This window comes from Oncorhynchus gorbuscha, linkage group LG04, assembly GCF_021184085.1.
Source record: "Oncorhynchus gorbuscha isolate QuinsamMale2020 ecotype Even-year linkage group LG04, OgorEven_v1.0, whole genome shotgun sequence".
Taxonomy (NCBI): domain Eukaryota; kingdom Metazoa; phylum Chordata; class Actinopteri; order Salmoniformes; family Salmonidae; genus Oncorhynchus; species Oncorhynchus gorbuscha.
The window spans coordinates 24,174,636-24,188,166 of NC_060176.1; the positions used below are offsets into that span (position 1 = coordinate 24,174,636).

Below are 13,531 nucleotides of genomic sequence, written 5' to 3' on the forward strand. Positions count from 1 at the left end.
CTGCAAGGACGATCAGCTGTCCGTCCTGTCTCCCTGTAGCGCTGTCTTAGGCGTCTCGCAGTACGGGCATTGCACTTTATTGTCCTGGCCACATCTGCAGTCCTCATGCCTGCTTGCAGCATGCCTAAGGCACATTCACACAGATGAGCAGGGACCCTGGGCATCTTTCCTTTGGTAATTTTCAGAGTCAGTAGAAAGGCCTCTTCAGTGTCCTAAGTGTTCATAACTGTGACTTTAATTGCCTACCGCCTGTAAGCTGTTAGTGTCTTAACGACCGTTCCGCAGGTGCATGTTCATTAATTGTTTATGGTTCATTGAACAAGCATGGGAAACAGTGTTTAAACCCTTTACAATGAAGATCTGTGAAGTTATTTGGATTTTTACTAATTATCTTTGAAAGACAGGGTCCTGAAAAGGGACGTTTCTTTTTTTGCTGAGTTTACAGCACAAGGCCAAATCTACACTGGAGTTGCTTACCAAGAAGACAGAGACAGTGAATGTTCCTGAGTCGTCAAATTACAGTTTTTCACAAACCATCTGGAAAGCTCTTAGAGACTTACCCAGAAAGATTCACAGCTGTAACCACTGCAGAAGCTGTTTCTAACATGTATGTATTGGTTTTATCAGACTCAGTGGTGAATACTTATCTAATCAAGGTAAATTTGTGTTTTCTTTTTATTTATTTTTTAAATTGGGGGAATTTTTCTTTCACATTGATATTGGAATATTTTTGTCTTGCTCGATGCCCCCCCAAAGAAATATCACAATTTAATCATTTTCATACACACTATGTAATGCAACAAAATGTGGAAAATCCAACAGGGGGTGAATACTTACAATTACCCACTGAGGAGAGTGACATGTTCTTGCCTTTATAGTGTCCACCATACCGAGAAAGAAATGATGAAGATATGATTCACAATGGATATGTCTCCTCATGATCTCCACATTATAACGTGAGAGTGCCTTAATGTAGCCTTTGGAGAGAGCGAGCATGGGGTTATCTCACACGCCAGACTCGCTACTGATCGATGAAGCGCACTGCTGAATAATTAAATTTCACAGACTCCGCAGGAGAGTTTCATTCTCCGTTCTGCCATATCAGACTTACAGCTGCTGGCGCAGTGGTGGTCTGGCTGGGGATAGGGAAGGTGGATACTTTTATTTCTCAGTATGTGGGATCACACTTGTCTGTTTATGTGCATTAGCATGTGTGCTGATGTATGTTTTGATTGTGCCTGTGCGTGTGTACAGACATGATGTGAAAGCAGCCAGGGAGACCGTGTTCATTTCTCTGGCTGGAAGCATGTGTCCAGACTTCTCCTCCTCTTTCCTGGCTATTGCTGTCAGTGCGTTGGTGGTTTGCAGGGTAATGTAGAAAAGTCCCCTCCTCTAATGATAGGCTGTTGCCAGGGTTGTGACCTCTTTACTTGGGGGTCCTCAAGGGTTTTAGAAAGACCTTAGAGGCCCTTGGAGGAGACTTGGTGGGGAGTTCCATTCTCTGTCCCTTCCCTATTGTGTCTATCTTACTCAGTGTTGTGCCTGCTCAACGTATGTTGTGGCTAGTCGGGATGGCTGTTCTCTCCTCGCTGGGGCTTTGTCCTCAGGGCAGAGGAGGAAAGCTGGTGGGCCATGACTGGAGGAGAGGACTCCAGGGGAAACATTTCTACAGTTTTACAACTCTACCTGTGGCCTTGAGTGCAGTGCTTCACCTCTGCTTTCACAACTAGTCCAGACTTCTGATTCAGTAATGTCACCCAACAACACGTATATCTAAATGTATGCTTGAAGCCAATGCCATTTACAGAGCCTTGAGTTCTATTAAAAATGTAACCAACAGAGTTGTGCAATTTAGTAATCGGAGCATACATTTACTTCTACATGTTAGTCATTTAGCAGACTCTCTCATCCAGAGGCCAGGGATCCATTTGGTCTTCTCTATTTGAGTCGAATCCCTTACTTTCTGAATGAAGCTAACTGCCAACCGAGGGGTAATCATGCAAAAAACACCAAGCTAATAGAATGGCACCATGCTGTTAGTCCTCCTCGTGTTGGACTGTTCATAACACTGATGCTGCCATCCTGGACATGTACTGTGGACGTGAGCATAGCCTGGAGCACCTTAAATGCCCTCTCCCAGGAACTGGCACTGTGGAATCAGCATGCTCGGCCAGCCCTGTCCTTAGCGAAGCGAGACAGAGGCGGCCATTTGGCAAGAAAATCAAACAATACCACTGCCAGTTCACGGACTCTCTCTCTCTCTCTCTTTCTCTCTCTCTCTCTCTCTCTCTCTCTCTCTCTCTCTCTCTCTCTCTCTCTCTCTCTCTCTCTCTCTCTCTCTCTCTCTCTCTCTCTCTCTCTCTCTCTCTCTCTCTCTCTCTCTCTCTCTCTCTCTCTCTCTCTCTCTCTCTCTTTCTCTCATTAACCTAAATGTCCAAATAGTCTAATGTCATCGATTTTTCAATATTACCACTAGGCTCTCATTTTAAATTCTAAAATCAGAATCCTTTTCACTGTTTGATTGGTAGACTTGAATACAATTGTGCTCTGCTTTGCTTACACAATGAGCTAAGGTCAGGCATTGTCGGGGAAATTGAATTGACTGACCAACTTTCATATATGCCTCATACTGAGTAGTAAAACTTGTGTGCTTCTGTTCTAAATTCTGATTTAGTATCGAAAAACAACATCCTCTAAGGTTTAGAGGTATTACAGACTGACCTCTGGGCTTGTTGTTTAACATGATTGTACATGACAGAGCAGGGCAAGCTCACCTGTTTATTTAGGAGAATCTGAGGGATAATATTTTTCATATTTTACTGTTTGCTCATGGCTGCTATATTACTTCAAATTGGCTGGTCAATATTTGCTTCTTTGTCTCTCGTCATGTATCTCTGTCAGACTAAATGAAATACAGCCAATTAATCCACGTGAAAGTGCCTCCCTGACACTTTTACATTGACGGAGGGACACAGAATTTTGTCTTGGCTTTTTTTTCTTTTTTTAAGTGAACCCCTCAACATATTTGTCAACAGATTGTGAAGGTTAAAAAGCACCCTGGCATATTTGAAAGATTGGCCCTCTCCTGTCTTACCACAATAACGACAGCTGAGGGGGGGGAAAAATGCGATCTGCCCGACTCTCGGAAATGCGTGCATCTGTCACTTTTCTGCAATGTCATCTGGCTGAGTGGCAGAAACAATTAATATTAAAGGGGAAATGCCACGGGCATGGGGCAGATAAGCCGGGCCCTCAGCACACTGTCAGGTGTCTCAAATTGCCTCTCACATTTTCATTTTTCATCCGGGGGTTTGGCGGCCTTGCTGTGATAACACAAACTTGCAGTGCACCATTCTCCAGTGCTTCACAGGGAACCAGATAGATAGTCCCATGGAAGATCAGTGGCTAACTAACACTTTGGAGATGGAGGTTGTCTATCATGAATTCAGAGTGGAATGTGTGGCGACTGCACAGCTGTGAATGTTCCTCTAGGTTCTCAGTTCACGGACAGAAAATCTACTACATAGCGGTGAAACGGAACCTTGTTGAAACTTTGAACTGTGAAAACAACCCTCCATGGAATCACAATGACTAATTCCAGAATTTTTCAACATTAGAAACATAATATTATTGTAAAGATTTTAATCTCATCACATCTCTTTGTTTGTGGCACCTCCCAAGCATAATATACAAACTGTTTTCCCTTACTTTAAATTAATCTGAAATATTATTATTTTTTACATATCTCAGTAATTCGGCTCACTTGTTTCACAACATCAACCTGTATATAGGCCAATCTGAAAGCCAATTACAATGTGAACCGCTAATACTTTGATCATTAATTGAATAATCATCAAAATAATTCATTCACTGGAATATTCTAATTAGAATTTTATTGACTATCTATATTGATTACGGACTGCGTGATTAAAAGGAACATTTGGTTTGTGGAAATATTCCACATTGTGGATGCACAGTTGAAGTTGGAAGTTTACATCACCTTAGCAAAATACATTTCAACTCAGTTTGTCACAATTCCTGAGATTTATTCCTAGAATCGTTACATACACTGTAACGATTCCCCTCCACTTCTGAGGAGGAGTAGGAAATATTGGACCAATGCACAGCGTGGTAAGTGTCCATGCTGTTTATTAAAACCGGAACACTGAAGCAAGACAAAAATAGAACCAAACACACCAGTTCTGTCAGGTACTCACACACTAAACAGAAAATAATCACCCACAACTCAAAATGGGAAAACAGGCTACCTAAGTATGGTTCTCAATCAGGGACATTGATTGCCAGCTGCCTCTGATTGGGAACCATACCAGGCCAAACACATAGAGATAGAAAACATAGAACACAAAACATAGAATGCCCACCCCAACCAAACTCAAATAGAGACATAAAAAAGGAACTAAGGTCAGGACGTGACATACACTCAATTAGTATTTGGTAGCATTGCCTTTAAATTGTTTAACTTGGGTCAAACGTTTAGGGTGGCCTTCCACAAGATTCCAACAATAAGTTGGGTGAATTTTGGCCCATTCCTCCTGACAGAGCTGGTGTAACCGAGTCAGGTTTGTAGGCCTCCTTGCTCGCACACACTTTTTCAGTTCTGCCCACAAATTTCTAGAGGATTGACGTCAGGGCTTTGTGATGGCCACTCCAATACCTTGACGTTGTTGTCCTTAAGCCATTTTGCCACAACTTAGGAAGTATGCTTGGGGTCATAGTCCATTTGGAAGACCCATTTGCGACCAAGCTTCAACTTCCTGACTGATGTCTTAAGACGTTGCTTCAATATATCCACACAATTTTCATCCCTCATGATGCCATCTATTTAATGAGGTACACCAGTCCCTCCTGCAGCAAAGCACCCCCACAACATGATGCTGCCACCCCCGTGCTTCACGGTTGGGATGGTGTTCTTCAGCTTGCAAGCCTCCGCCTTTGTCCCTCAAACATAATGATGGTCATTATGGCCAAACAGTTCTATTTTTGTTTCATCAGACCAGAGGACATTACTCCAAAAAGTACGATCTTTGTCCACATGTGCAATTGCAAACCGTAGTCTGGCTTTTATTATGGCGGTTTTGGAGCATTGGCTTCTTCCTTCCTGAGCAGCCTTTCAGGTTATGTCGATATCGGACTTGTTTTACTGTGGACCTAGATACTTTTGTACCTGTTTCCTCCAGCATCTTCACAAGGTCCTTTGCTGTTGTTCTGGGATTGATTTGCACTTTTCTCACCAAAGTACGTTCATCTCTAGGAGACAGAACGCGTCTCCTTCCTGAGCGGTATGACAGCTACGTGGTCCCATGGTGTTTATACTTGCGTACTATTGTTTGTACAGATGAACATGATACCTTCAGGCGTTTGGAAATTGCTCCCATGGTTGAACCAGACATGTGGAGGTCTACAATTATTTTTCTGAGGTCTTGGCTGATTTCTTTTGATTTTCCCATGATGTCAAGCAAAGAGGCACTGAGTTTGAAGGTAAGCCTGAAATACATCCACAGGTACACCTCCAATTGACTCAAATGATGTCAATAATCAGAAGCTTCTAAAGCCATGACATCATTTTCTGGAATTTTCCAATCTGTTTAAAGGCACAGTCAACTTAGTGTATGTAAACTTCTGACCCACTGGAATTGTGATACAGTGAGTTATAAGTGAAATAGTCTTTCTGTAAACAATTGTTGGAAAAATTACTTGTATCATGTACAAATTAGATGTCCTAAACGACTTGCCAAAACTACAGTTTGTTAACAAGAAATTTGTGGAGTGGTTGAAAAACTAGTTTTAATAACTCCAACCTAAGTGCATGTAAACTTCCGACTGTAACTGTAACTGTGGGAGTTAGTTCAATAATGTTGCTGTTTGTATTATTCACAATGAAAGTGAGGTGTGAGAGAGAGAGCAGTAGGAGCAGTTGACTATGCAATAGGATATGAAAAAATATTAAAAACTGACTGTGTTCACTCAGCAGTTCGGGAGCAATGACTTGGCAGGTGAGCTTGTTTGGTAGGAGGGGAGGAGGATGGCATAGAGCAATAGGACAGCCAGACAGTAGTGATGCAAGAGCTCACTCAAATACACCTACCCAAGAGTACTTGTCTCTGTCTGGACAGCTGTCTCAATCCCTCATTAAACACCCAGTCTATCTCATCCTATGTGTGTTTGTGTGTGTGTTTATGCCAGGTATGCCTGTTAGTTGCAGTACTATCAAATGTGGTTCAAATTAATTGAAATACTATAAACTGTATATTGGACATGGTTGTTTTGCCTGTCCGTTTGTGAAGACTTGGCGAGGGAAGTAGCACTGTGAGAGAGTACATTCGTCTGAGGTAATGGCCACTGTGTGTGTCTGCATGTTAAACAGGCTGATGTGTTTTTTTTTCAGATGTCAGTCTCCTCTCCAAGGATAATTATGACAAGTGTTAGGTAACTGTCACACTGTGCGGGAAGGTACTTTACTTCTCCCAATGTGGTGTTGCTTGACTTCCGTTCATTTTTTTCGCCTGGCAAAAAGATACTGTGATGGTTTTGTCATCTCTGTGATAGATGATGGCTGGATGGTTATGGGAACCTTACATTACTCTATTATTATTGGCCTTTGTGTTGCTGCCTATAGCTCATCCAATACCACGAGACAGGGGGATAAGTGGTAGAGAGGTGGAGAGTTCTCACTTAAATGAGTGGTCACTTTCACCGATAACGAAAGACACTACATGACACATAGAGAACAATGGTAGCTGGCTATCCATAACGGTAGATCTCTGTAGCAGTTCTCTCTGTTGCAGCTACCCCAAGCAGTCAGAGTTTAAAAAAACGATGGCGCACTGCAAGCTGAGGGTGAAGTGGTGGAGGAGGCCTTGTTTGCCTCGCTCTCAGCTTGTATTATTGAACTTCCAAGGCTTTTTGTTTCCTTGTGGTGAGGAAGCCTGTTGGAGTTCAACCTCCCCCTAACGAAAGAGAACGTTGAATTTTGACCTGTATGTATCCATGATGACAAACCTAGGCACACACCAGAGAAAATATCATACAAAATCCTTCTATGTATGTTCAGTCCAATTAAACGAATAGAACAAAGTCCAACCACCTGTCAATAGTTCCCTCTTTTTTTCTCTGTCTCTCTTTGTTTGTTCTCCCCCATATACGATTCCTAATCATCCCCCTTCTAGTAGATGCCAACCGTAACCTTTGAGAATAGTGATGTCATCCTAATGGCCATTAGTTACAGGTCTACACAGTGCATAGCTGTTACTCTACAGAAACACTTGTATCTAACCACGGGGTTCTGTTCTAGGTAAATTCTCAATGTCTGCTAATGTTTGAGGGAGAAAATGAGAGAGGGAGAGAGAAGAGAAATCAAGTGTGGAACCTTCCAACCTCACAGCGCTGGTGTACTAATGACAGTAATTATTGTGCGAACAGGGCATGTAGCTGAGTCATAGCTAGTGTTGTACACTGTATGAAAGGTATATTGTTTCTGCTTCCCTTTGGCCCCAATGAGCTGGAATGCGATCTCCAAATAATGTGTTGGGCCCATTCATTTGCCATATTTCAACACCCCCACTTCGTACACCACAGATGACTTTTTTAACCCAATGTCCAGGTTTTAGTTTTACGAATATATGAATGTGGTGGGTTATATGAAGTATAGCAGATTGTCAGCAGTTAAATAGACTATTGAATTAATTGTATTTTTAAATACTCTCACAAACCTGCATTTCCATTGGATGTAAAATAATGGCTAAATGATTTATCTGCAGTAGACAGATGCTCTTACAGACACTGAGGTGTTCTGAGGTTAAGTGTATGCTTTGATTGATTGAAAACTCAGGGGAGAATCATCTGAACCTCAAGGCAAAGCAATGTCATTCCTACAGAGAGATATCCACTGGTACTAAAACATGGTGCAAAGATAAACAAGACAGATCCCGACAGAGTGTCATGTGAATTTGGAGTTGAATGCTGAGCTATAATCAATGAACAGCGTTCTAACATATGTAGGTATTCCTGTTGTCCAGATGGGATAGGGCAGTGTGCTGTGTGGTGGCGATTGCATAGTATGTGGACCTATTGGGGCGGTAAGCAAATTGAAGTGGGTCTAGGGTGACAGGTAAGGTGAAGGTGATATGATCCTTGACTATTCTCTCAAAGCACTACATGATGACAGAAGTGAGTGCTATGGGGCATCATTTAGTTCAGTAATCTTTGCATTCTTGGGTACAGGAACAATGGTAGCCATCTTGAAGCATGTGTAGACCCCAGACTGGGATAAGGAGAGATTCAATATGTCCGTAAACACACCAGCGAGCTTGTCTGCGCATGCTCTGAGGACGCATCTAGGGATGCCGTCTGGGCCGGCAGCCTTGCGAGGGATAACACGTTTACTCACGTCGGCCACGGAGAAGGAGAGCTCACAGTCCTTGGTAGCGGGCCGCAACGGTGGCACTGTATTATCCTCAAAGTGGGCAAAGAAGGTGTTTAGTTTGCCTGGAAGCAAGAATTCGGTGTCCGCGATGTGGCTAGTTTTCCTTCTGTAGTCGGTGATTATCTGTAGACCCTGCCACATACGTCTCATGTCTCCACATACGTCTCGTGTCTGAACCGTTGAATTGCGACTCCACTTTGTCTCTATAGTGAAATGTTGCTTGTTTCATTGCCTTGTGGAGGGATTGCATACTCTGTTTGTATTCTTCCATATTCCCAGCCGCCTTGCCATGGGTAAATGCAGTGGTACGCGCTCTCAGTTATGCTCGAATGCTGCCATCTATCCACGGTTTCTGGTTAGGTTAGGTTTTAATAGTCACAGTGGGTACAACATCTCCTATACCAGAGGTGGGCAAACTTTTTGACTCGCGGGCCACAATGGGTTCTAAAATTTGACAGAGGGGCCGGGCCAGGAGCATTTGGAGGGAGTGTTTGGGCCGGATATACTAAAGCATTAAATGCAGTGTGTGCAAACCTCATAGCACAGTAAGAACACTACAACCCAATTTATTAACTGTCTTTCAAATGTGAAAAATAGCCCTTATCAGTTAATAAATTTGTCTCAAGGAATATGCAAGATATGGCATTTACATACTATTTCGCAGATATTGGGAGGAGGAAATGTAAATAGGTCAGGTGAACAAAAGGACTTGAGTTCCTGTATGTTGTTACAATTACACCATGAGTCGTTAATCATGAAACCTATATCCCCGCCATTCTTCTTCCCAGAGAGATGTTTATTCCTGTCGGTGCGATGCACTGAGAGTCCAGGTGGCTGTACTGACTCCGACAGCATATCGCGAGAGAGCCATGTTTCCGTGAAAGAGAGTATGTTACAATCCCTGATGTTTTCTATTCTCTTATGTAGTGCTTCCAGTAGGGGGATGAGTGTGGATGGAGTAATGCCTTGGTGTTACACGTTTGGTGACTGCTGTGTTAACGTGCGGAGTGATTCTGGCTACAATGTTCCTGGGAGAAGTTCTCAGGTTTTAGCTGATTCGTGTGGGTTTATTAATTTTGTTATTTTCATGGCTTTTGTTTGACCTTTGTGTTTAACAGACCTTTACCTGAATTCCATCTACAATGAACACATATTTTAATTGTCTGAGTAGGAGAGTGTCTGATAAACATTGCCACAGATGACACAGGGTGAACCAATTGATTTAATGTAAATAATAACGTTTCCTTGAGTCTGATGAAGTTGTAGAATATTGTATAAAATCGAGTAGAATAGAACATATAATAGAGTTTTGTGCCAAAGATGTTATATACATGTTACAGGCATCAGTGTGTGAGAAGAAGTTCTGGTTTCTCAAACGGTGTACCTGAAAAGTGTGGGTGGGTTTTCCCAGTGCTAAATTAATATCTATCAACACCAGATAATACCTTTTTAACATATGTGGATCATTCACACATTGCGTGATTAACCCATTTCAAAAGGTGATCAGACGCAGTCCTCTGGTCCTTACCAATATCACAACTGATAATCCTGCTCTGTTTCCACATTTCAATCCCAAAGTGCTTTTCTAATACTAAGGTGGTTATATGTTATCACGATTTCTCTCAGGAAATAATTTGTTCAACAAATTTAGATTGGATTAGACATTTTAAAGACGTCTGTGTAAGCACCTGCCATAAGGGGTGATTGTAAGGGTCTGATTGGGGCTGAGGTGGGGTGCATCACGAGGGGCAGGGTGACTGACAGGGATCGTCAGAGCCGGCTGTCTCCAGATAGCCTCAAATAAACACCTGTCACTTGTATCCTTGGTGAGGAGGGTCCGATAAGCTGCCCTGTCCAGATGCTGTCCATCACTCTACAACCAATCTACTCAATGACCATGGAAGACAGAGAGAGTGCAGATCGGATAGAGAGAGATTTATTTATTTTTTAATTATTATTTTTTTACCCCCTTTTCATGGTATCCAATTGTTAGCTAGAGAGAGATTTTAAAGGGCAAAGAAAGAGAAATGTGGCAAAGAATAAAATGGGGGGTGGGACACAAAAGAACAGATACAGTTTACAAAGAGGTACAGAGCCAGAGACATAAACAGAGAGCGGCTGGAGGGACAGGAGAGATTGAAACAATAGAAGTGGAATGAAGGAGAAACAAGGGGAATTGATGCGAAGATTAGAGCCAATCACCAAATCAACAAATCAGCAAAGTACGGAGAAAGACATTTGGTCTAACGCTTTCTCACTCACGCCATTTTGTCCTGAATTCACTGCAGTTCTGTTTGGGATTAAGACAGCTGGCCTGGCTCCGGGTGAGTCTTGTAAGTCATGGTTAAGCACGTGTATTGCCCTGCTTGCATGTGGTAGAGTTCATGTCTTTGAGTTGATGCTGTGTCTTTGGGCTGGGGGATGATGGAAACGTTGGTGTCTGGACGTGTAGTGGGGCATGGCCCGGGGAAGGCACGAGAATGAAAAAACAGACTGCTGTTTCACACTGTAGCTGTCACAGAAACTCCAGCCTAGTTAAACATTGACTCATTACGCTTGTTTCTCTCTCTCTCTGTCTGTCTGTCTGTCTGTGTGTGTGTGTGTGTGTGTGTGTGTGTGTGTGTGTGTGTGTGTGTGTGTGTGTGTGTGTGTGTGTGTGTGTGTGTGTGTGTGTGTGTGTGTGTGTGTGTGTGTGTGTGTGTGCGTGCGTGCGTGCGTGCGTGCGTGCGTGCGTGCGTGCGTGCGTGCGTGCGTGCGTGCGTGCGTGCGTGCGTGTGTAAACGAGCATGTGTGAAAGAGTGTGCGTGTGTCGTAATGAAACAGCTTTTAGCCAGCAGTTGCTCTACTGCTCAAACAGGAAATGAAACATGTCAAACAGGGATTAGGAGCTATATCCAAGGGCCACTATTCCTCATAGCCAGGTTCTACCCCGGGATGTCTCCCACCTTTCCTATACAAAACCATCAGCATAAGTAAATGCTGCCATTTCATCTACTCAAAGGTAGCCAGGCAATGTGGATGAAACTCTCACCTCTATCTCACCTTTATCTGCAAGTGGCAGCAGAAGCGTGAACAAAAGTCGATTTGAGATTTTCTGCGACTGCCATTTTGTCAGCCATAATTGTGTGAAATATGGCCCAGGTAATACAGAATTCTACTCCTCGCAGGGAGTTAATAGCCATCATGAGCTACTGTGAGCTTCCTTTATTCTGGAGGATCCCCCATTATTCCCATTCACCACAGCCAGGCATCCATGGTACTGTCTTAACACTGTATCTCTCCTCAGTTTCTGTGTGCAGGTTTGATTTGAAGCACATTTCCACTGACCTTTCTACCCCCTCTGGTTTTCTCTGTCTGGCCAGGTTCTGGAGCCATTACCACCACTGACCCATTCCTCTTCATCACTCTCCTGATCCTGCATAAGCTCCTCCCCTTCCTGTTTGCCCAGTAAGAGACTTCAACCAAACGACGACCCGAAAGTGTTTACTTTATGTACCAAACAACGAAAGGGAAATATATATAGATGTAAACCGTTATGGCACATCACTGAGGATGAGGAAACTAATGGCAAAGAGAGGAGAAGAAAGGACTGATGATATAAGGACTGAATGAAAGAAAAGGGGAAGGAGGAGACGGTGGTCTTCTGACTAGGACTAATAGAGGACACGTCTAAGAACTGGAATCATATGGATTGTATGAGAAGCATGAAACAAGGAATCTATGTGAATAGGAACTTCACCTCTGTGTCATACACACAACCAACATCCACTAAACGCTGCATCCAGTTTCCAAATAGTATCTGCCGTGCTTCATGCATGGCTGTTCTTATTTATTTTCGGGTGGATATGTTTTTATGTTTTATTTTCTATTATATTTTCAGTTCTATGGATTTTATTTGGAAGTCATTTTTCAGGATTTTGAAATAATTTTGATCATATCTGCTTTTGGTAGATTTTTTTCTATTTTTTTTCTAAAAGAGATCCACTCATGTTTGTTTAAGTTGATTTGCATGAGCTGTTGAACATAAACACATCATGTTTTTTCACAAACATCAAAGATGGGGCTTTTTTATGTTTGGTTCATTCATGGAGACTGTGAGTTTATGTAGTTCTGTTGCCTCTCTCTCTCTCTCTCTCTCTCTCTCTCTCTCTCTCTCTCTCTCTCTCTCTCTCTCTCTCTCTCTCTCTCTCTCTCTCTCTCTCTCTCTCTCTCTCTATGATTTCTCAAGCTTTGTTTCATGATGTATACAAATAAGACCTTATATATTTTGTTCAAATAAGGCACACATTACCATAGTTGTTGTTAGTCACCTTCAATAATGTTTATTTTTATTAAAGATTTGGTGGTCAAAAGGTAAGACATTCATTTATAAAAACAAACAAAAAAACGTATTGGTATGTTGCCAACACCAGTTGAAATAAAAGTTGTTGTTTTTTTTAAAATAAAAATTGACATCCAAGGCGTTATATGTGAACATTAAATCTATGACGCTTTCTTTGACCATACAGGAAGCCATGCCTTAGTGCTCTCTAAAGTATATGGTTGACCCATATCATGAGATAAATCATTCCATGAACTGGAGGTGAATTAGGCATGTAGGTCACTGTCCAGACAGATCTTTCATGCCAGCGCCACAAGCACTAATGTCGAATGAAGCGCCTGCTTGCATCCCTGTCCAAGTCTATCTCCAAAGTCAGTTGCAGAACCAGTGTCTGAGCTCTATTGAATCCATGGGAGATATGTGACAGCTGAGCAGCTGTTGATACTGGCAAAGCAGACGCAAAAGGTACCACTTGAGCGCCCACGTTGTAGACTGAGGGTCGCAACGCAGTCCCCTGGGAGTAGTGAGCTGTGATGTAGTCTTTCCGGCAGGATAGGCACACATTCAGCGGAAGAATTCTTGCTCGTGTAAGCATGTCTAACTAACTAACCAAAAAAAGGACCACGATACGCCACTACAGTTCATTTCATTAGTCGAATGTGCATCCCAGGGAAGAGCAACGGCAACTCCCTACCTAGTCTCCTCTTGTTGTCTGTTTCACGATCTTTCATCGTTTATCAGTTTATCACATTAATATTGGTGGAAAA

General features: G+C 42.6%; 1 protein-coding gene across 1 annotated transcript in view; it reads left to right on the forward strand.

The window, feature by feature from the left end:
- Nucleotides 1-12,917, forward strand: part of LOC124033159 (V-set and transmembrane domain-containing protein 2B-like) — a 29,642-nt gene extending 16,725 nt beyond the window's left edge. The window contains exon 5 of the mRNA XM_046345117.1: nt 11,806-12,917. Coding sequence (XP_046201073.1) covers nt 11,806-11,894 — 89 coding nt within the window. The 3' untranslated portion in view covers nt 11,895-12,917. The remainder of the gene's footprint in view (nt 1-11,805) is intronic.
- Nucleotides 12,918-13,531: the final 614 nt, after the last annotated feature.